A 7,615-nucleotide genomic window follows, 5' to 3' on the forward strand; every position below is an offset into this window, starting at 1 on the left:
GGGACAGTTTTGTCTCTTTCATTCATTCAAAAGAGGACAATTAGAAAAGAGTATTTATGGGATGTGGGGTGATTATTAAATTTGACCCAACTCATACCAAAATGTAGGTGTGATAATCAGTTCATCCAACTACACACATAAAGCCTAAAAATTCAAATCAATTATGTTATAACACTTAGGTGAAGTTAATATATATCAAAATTTATCGACAGTAAAAACTATATATCTGAATAAAAAAATACAAATATTTAAAGTCAATTTTTATAATTTTATAGTTTTACTATTTTATAAAACTATAAATGTATAAACTTATGAAATTATAATTTTTAAAATTTTAAAATCAAAAAATTAGAAAATTATGAAATTGTATAATTATGAAATAATAAATTAAATTTTTTTTTTTAGAAAAGGTGTGTCAAAAAGTTATAACAGAAAAATATATTCAAATTCTCTGTAATTAACCCTTAAGTCATATAAAATTATATATTAGATTTTGACAAAAATTCTGAGTTTAATTTTAGATTTTGACAAAATTCACATAGCCTTAGGAATCCAACTTAAGCTGAACTTAATGTATCATTGAAACAAACTAACAAATTTTTAGAAGATTGTAAAATAAAATATAGATTAAAATGGAGTTAAATTTGATTTAAAAGTGTAATTCTAAATCACCCATGGATGTACAAATAGAGGTTATCTTTTATTTTATTTCATTGTACTCTTAGTTCAATTTTATATGATTTAGTGAAATATCAACAGAGCAACATAAAGAGTCGAAACAATGTGATTGTTCCAATTAGTAATTTACATGGTGGAGTGCGACAAATTCTCATTCAAGATAAAAAGAATGAAAAATATCTTATATATATATATATTATATATATATATATATATATATATATATTAATAAACAATTTAATTTAAACAAAAACAAAACAAGGATAAATATATATCATCATCAACCTGAGTATGAGAAAAAGAACCATATTAAGTCTCATTCTCATACCCATATTAATGTTAATATATATTACTTAAAAAAACTATGGAATACAAAGTATGAACACCAGCACGGAACATATATGTATAGAGTTATTTCTGTTCTTATATTCAATTGAAAAAAATAATATCACTCAATTGAAAAAAATAATATTACTCATATATGTGGTTATATTCAGTCAATACGAAGATTCTCATTAAAACAAAGAGAAATTTAAACAATATTATTCTCAAAAACAGATTGCCATCTCTAAATATATATACATGATACATTTAAGGAACTATGTTATAATGTCATATTTTTTAATATTTGTTATTAATTGTTTTTAGTCAACTATATTATAATTTCATATTTTTAATATTTGTTATTAATTGTTTTATCCATTGTATGCTTAAATTTGGATCATCCTGCCCCTTTCCAATGCTAAAATTCCTCTCAGACTTTTCTTCTTTAATTTAAATCAATATTGTCACGATGTTCTTAAATCTTTTTTCAACCATTTATTTGAAATAATATAACGATGCAACAACAATTGTAAGAGTTGATAACAAAGCTGCAGTAAATGTAACCGTAGAAACAAGACCAACATGCTTATTTATGCCAGAAGGTATTCTCCAAACAATATGACTGTCGTAGACATTAGCATCACCTTTTTCCAATTGGAAGAAGCAATAGTGATTTTCCACCTTGTCCTTTGTGCTACAACGAACTAACATATCCGGTGCACCAAATTCAACTGTTGAGTACCCAGTTTCATTTAGAGACTGCAAAAAGAGAGAGAAATGATTTAGTTCAGACTCTTAAAGAATTCAATGTGAGTAGGAAGTTTTATGTTTGGCAAAATAAGATAACCAGTATATATATATAAAACATACAAATCTATTGTCTGAAAGTTTTTGATTGAAAATTGTGTCTTGGTCTCTTACATGGGTTGCTTCACCCCTTATTGATACCCTCATAATCTCCTATCAAAATATCTTACAATAATACCAGAGCTGATGGTTCATTCTAAAAGTATAAAGTAGGTGAAAAATCCTAAAAGTTTTAAGAGTTTATTACTAAGACACTCGTACTCGAGGGAAAGATGTTCCGACTCACACTTAAAGAGAGACATTGTTAAGAACTCAAGGTAAGTTGAAAGTTTCACGTTATGTAAAAGTGAATAAAATGACTAATATATAAGTAAAATGATCCACAGACTTATTGTCTTAAGATTTTTTATTGAAAATGATGTCTTGACCTCTTATATGGACTTATTCACATTTCATTAGTACTAAATTTTCGTAAAATCTCCTATCAAAAAACCTTTCAAAGGCAGTGTCATATTCTATAGTGTACCCTGCTAAATGACATGTAATAACACTAGTATGACAAATGTTACTAATACACCTCTCACATTTGCTTTCCAATATATTCTCTTATGTTAAGTAAAGTTTTGTGACTATAACTAAATATGCAGTCTCATTCCTCCTTTTTTTGGTCGTCTCATACTCAAACTAACAGAACTCGAGTAAATTTCAAACAAGAAGGGAGAAATTTAGAAGTTGATAACGATCCTCGTACTGCTATAGTATTTTTTTAAAGCCACATTCGTTTTATTTGCAGAGGAACAAATTAGTGTTATTAGCATAGTATTACAATTTAAGAATCGGTGGTAAATAAAAAGTAATTAGCCTAGGTGATGTTGCTTCAACTTGTTTATAATTATCATTTGGATGTCTAGTTGAAGCAATTATCATGGTGATAAACTGACAATTCCTTCGTAATTTGCTACTGTTTTTGTAGAACATTAGATTTCAAAGACAAGCTTAGATGAATGTGGTAAAGTAACTGAAACATAACAGTCTTACTTGATATCGAGCATGCAAGGGAAGCTCAGTCTTGATATCAGTTGGCTTTTGAAATATATTTGGGTCTACAACTAAGTGAATTTCAACAACAGAACGATTGGACAAAAATGAAGGTAGCTCCAAATTTGTATCACCAAAGACAGCTATGTCACTGAACACTGCAATACAAAGTGTAACTAACTCAAAAGAAACAAATTGACAATCCTAAAATTACAAATATGAAATTCTTTTACATTTTTCTGTACAAATATGAATAACAAATGTAGATAGAGTATTTACCACCACGATGAACAAGATGTTGTAACTCAAATGGGTCAGCAAAAACTCCGGAAGGAAGTCTTTCAATAATTATGAGTTCACATGAGTGGCTCAACAATTCAGACAGAGACTTTAAATGTTGGCTTTGAAATTTGATCACTGTCGACACACTACGATGGGAACCTTCACCCGTAAGATTGCGCTTTATATCTGACAATCTCCAAACAAGATCATGATTATCTGGAAGCACTTCACACAAGCTAGAAGTGACTTCTTGAGACACAAAGTTTTCGAAATCGGAATTGTGTAAATTGGTGTGTCTGTCATAATAGGACTGCATCAGAAATTTATTCATGGGAGAAAATTTTTCGGAATCCATAACCTGAAAATGCAAGAAATCATTTGACAAAATTAAAAGAAAATAAAACATATCATAATGCTGCAAGGTTGTGCCATCAATTTCTATTTCATCAAAGACAAGGGAAGATCATTTATAAAGAAAGGGTTTTTTTTACTAACCAGAGGTGAAAGTGAATGAGCAATTCCAGGCGACCATGTAATAGAAACCCATGCTAATAAATGAACGAAGGTTTGAATAGTTCCCATGAAGAAACAGAATTGATTGTATAATGGAAGGGTAAGTTACGGTATAAAGAGATATAAGACGCGTCCCTGTAAAAGATCTCGTTAGTTGCAGATTCAGTGATATAGCAAGAAATCTGATAACACTGATCATGTATTAGAATCCAACTTAACATTTTGTATCAATTATAGAAATCATCACCACCGAGACTTAAACGGAAACCCGCATTCACCCACCTAGAATTCCTCCTAGCGCCTCCAAAACGAAAACCCCCACGCCTTAACTCCGATTCACTCACCCACCGTTACCAGCAGCATTCAATGCCCTACCGCTCGCCCTTGGCCGCCCAACCTCCTATAGCTGCCGGAGGGTTTTGGGTTTGAAAGAATAAGAAAAGGAAAGAAAGACTAGGGAGGAAGAGAACGGAGGAGAAGAACGAGTGATACCTTCTGCTGGTGAATGCCTCGACCCCTATTTCGCTGGCTAATTGGGCTTTTCGATCCAGCCCACTCGTAACCCAAACCACAACCCCGCCACATGAGTATTTCTCCTGCACCTCCACACATTTATCTCTGCACCCTCATATCTTTTGAAAATTCCAAAATTATTTCGCAATTCAAAAAATCCTATATCTTTTTCGTATTTCAACATATTTCAAAATCAGTTCAACATTTTTTTCTTCAATATTAGATTTTAAAATTTTTTAATAATTTTTTTTTCAATAATTTGTTAAAATCTTTGAAAACTCTTTAATAAATTTCAAAATTTATTAAATAATTTTTTCTTTAACAGATTTTTGGAATCCGTTGAGCAGAAATATGTGGAAGTGCATAGAATAACACATACAAAGTATAATAAACGAAAATTCTTTAATTTATTTTATTTCCGTCATACATTTTTTTAATTCCTAATTAATCTGTATTTTGTTTTATTATTATTTTTAATTAATTTTATTTAATTTGAAATTAATTGTAAAAATATTGCATTGCAAATTTTACAACTATTATTATTTTTTCAAAATAAAAACTTTTCTTCACACGAATAAATTTGGGTGTTAAATAGTCATTATTACTATTTTTTATTATGTCGCCCTGGTGTGAACTATGGTTGTCAAAGAAACAAAATAAAACCATGCCAAATAAAATTTGAATGGTCGCATGCATTTTTTTTTTAATTTTCCCTTCTCTACTAAAATAATTTTTTTAAATAGAAAATTTATTATATATAATTAATTTGTTTTCTTAAGTTATAATAAACAGTGTTTATATTAAAGTATACTAATTTCTTTGTATTAAACTAAACGAAAAATATATATTAGTTAAAAACAATAAAAATATATTCACTTGATTGTTTGTATAAGTCAGCCATGTTGACCATTTAACTCCGCTGAATAAAATATAAACAGAAACATATTTAATATGTTAGTACCGATATATTTACAGTTATTATATACTAAAGCAAAATTATTGACAATATTTGTTATGTGAAAAAAATATAACCTATTATTCTACCGTATAAGATATAAATTAAAACTCAAACCAAGTTAGACATTTTGATATTATGAAACTCAAAATAAAAAATGGTTAATGTATACAGAAAACCAGACTGTAAACTTAAATTTCAAAAACAGATTGTAAAAGATTGTAAGAGATGTTTCCCATTCAACACCAATGATTTATTAATTCTGGTGCAACTTACTTTGAATATGCAACAGTTCACTGATTAGAAAATATGATTCTTATATGATTTTATACATTCATTATTATCACTTAGCTTTTAGAATATATTTTCCTCTAATACTGCAAGGTTAACCCAAGGTAAGCTATATGATAATAATTGAGATAAACTCATAGCTGATTCTAAGGTGAGTTTCAGTCTAACTCGTTTCACAAAACCGGCTTATAAAGTAAAGTTTGGATCTCACTTATATATTATAAATTAGTCTTATTTTTAGTCAAACAAGACTTCCAACCATATATTAGGTAAAATATTGTGTTGAAAAGCTAATATTTCTTGAAAAGGCAACATATATAAGAACCTTTATACAATCAAAGTGATACTGAATCATAAATAAACATCGCTTGAAACTAACTTCAATTAGAAAACTAACATGAAAATCTAAAACAAATAAACAAATCTTGATATTAAGACAAAACTTAGTCACAAAAGTGGTTCCTAACGAGACAAAATCTAATGACAATCAAACAAAAAAACCAGGTACGAGCTGATTGACCAGAATCTTATAGGTATCATAAAGAAGACGATCTTTGGCACCAGTTCGATGGACCTCATTGTGCTTGCAGAAATATTTGAGATGATTAAGTGTGCAACAACCAAGCATCTGGCTAAGCAATAAAAACAACCAATTAATCTCCTTTTTGTTTTTGGCAAGGATGGGTCTGCTGCTGCTTTCTCTTCCGCAAATAGGGCATTTTGGGAACACCGGACTCGTCCAAACATGTGGAGCTCTATTATGCCACCTATGTTTTCCTTTGCTAATAAATTGACATAAGTCATTCAATTTCTCTTCCAAATTCAGACTCAACTCGAATTCATGCTCGCACCTCTTGCAGTGAACCTTTCCTTTGATGGTGTTGATATTATTCTCCAATAGATATTCCTTACTGTGGACGCTAGCTCGCTGATTCTTCGCCCAAGGAAACAACGCAGGAACAGTTTCGCTCCTTCCTTTGCTCCGTCGAGTACATGAAGTCCGACGAGACTTACCCAAAGAGCGTCTAACTGTGGAAACATTTTTTGCCGCTTCAGCAGGTGCATTTGGAGGGTTGGTGTTGTCGTTGGAAGATGACGATGAAAGATTGGTGTTGCTGTTGTCGGAGAATGACGCCAAAGAATTTTCTGAGGAAACATTTTCGGTCGCTTTAGCAGGTGCGTTTGGAGGGTTGGCGTTGTGGTTGCAAGATGCTAACGAAAGATAGGTGTTGCTGTCGTTGGAAAATGACGCCAAAGAAGAATTAGGGTTAGGGTTTAGGTTAAGACTAAGATCAAGGTTAGGAAAATCTGTTTGCATTAAAGGTAGGTTTGATTGAAAAGAGTCTTCTAGGAAAAGAAAAGGTGTTGTTTCCTCTGATCCTAGGAAAAGGAAAGGTATTGTTTTCTCTGATCCTAGGAAAAAGAAAGACGTTGTTGTTTCTTCTGATCCACCACACTTGAGTGAGAGAGTGAGATCTACTTCTCCTTCTAACTCCATTGAATTCTTTCTTTCCATTGATCCCAAAAAATTTAAGACGCTATGTGTATGTCTTTGAAACTGACAGAATGGAAGAATATATATAAAAAAAAAATATGATAGGATTTGATAAAAGATGAAGATATAAGATTTTTTTTATGTTATATCTTTTAAAAAGATAATATAGAAGATATATAGATAATGAGTGTAATTTAAAATTATCGTTTCCATGGATGTCTGTAATTTTGAGATACTGTTTCAAACATTGAAAGTTGGATGTTCGAATTCTGATATTAATGAAACTGGTTTGAAGTAACAGAATATTATTTGCTATCTCCTATTATCTTATATCTCTTTGGATTCTGAAATTCGAAAAGTAATAAAAAGGAGTTAAAACCTTTTGAAAATGATTTATCCAGTGGTTCTATTATGTGTATCTAATATTATTTTAATTTATTAGAGGCGTTGGGAGAAGGCAATACAACTTTGTTGGAAAATTTGAGAAATTCTAGTTGTTTAAAAAATTTAAATTTAAATATCTTATGAAATATTTCTAAATTTTTTACAGATAATATGTCATAATATAATCATTTATTATTATATTTGTATTTTTAAAATATTATGATATAATGATTGATTATTTAATATTTCAAAATAAAATTTATTTTACTATATTTTTAAAATATTATGATATAATAATTGATTATTTAGCATTTTTAAGATACAATAATTTTTAT

General features: G+C 29.7%; 2 protein-coding genes across 3 annotated transcripts; both read right to left on the minus strand.

Moving 5' to 3' along the window:
- Window positions 1–1,411: 1,411 nt before the first annotated feature.
- Window positions 1,412–4,129, minus strand: LOC148196052 (uncharacterized). Of its 2 annotated transcripts, none has more exons than XM_088094910.1 (5): window positions 3,925–4,129; window positions 3,625–3,777; window positions 3,127–3,487; window positions 2,848–3,005; window positions 1,412–1,761 (listed from the first exon to the last, which is right to left on the minus strand). In XM_088094910.1, the coding sequence occupies exons 2-5, from the start codon at window positions 3,709–3,711 to the stop codon at window positions 1,498–1,500; spliced, it is 870 nt and encodes a 289-aa protein (XP_087951036.1). In that variant the 5' UTR covers window positions 3,712–3,777; window positions 3,925–4,129; the 3' UTR covers window positions 1,412–1,497. The 2 variants fall into 2 exon arrangements, with proteins under 2 accessions (XP_087951036.1, XP_087951037.1); XM_088094911.1 differs by having other exon boundaries at window positions 3,862–4,129.
- Window positions 4,130–5,888: 1,759 nt separating this feature from the next.
- Window positions 5,889–6,719, minus strand: LOC148196053 (uncharacterized). Its single transcript, XM_088095362.1, has one exon. It carries the CDS (start codon window positions 6,717–6,719, stop codon window positions 5,889–5,891), a length of 831 nt encoding a protein of 276 aa, XP_087951488.1.
- Window positions 6,720–7,615: the final 896 nt, after the last annotated feature.

This window comes from Vigna umbellata, chromosome 7, assembly GCF_029865625.1.
Source record: "Vigna umbellata cultivar VRB3 chromosome 7, Vumbellata_1.0, whole genome shotgun sequence".
Classification (NCBI taxonomy): Eukaryota; Viridiplantae; Streptophyta; class Magnoliopsida; order Fabales; family Fabaceae; genus Vigna; species Vigna umbellata.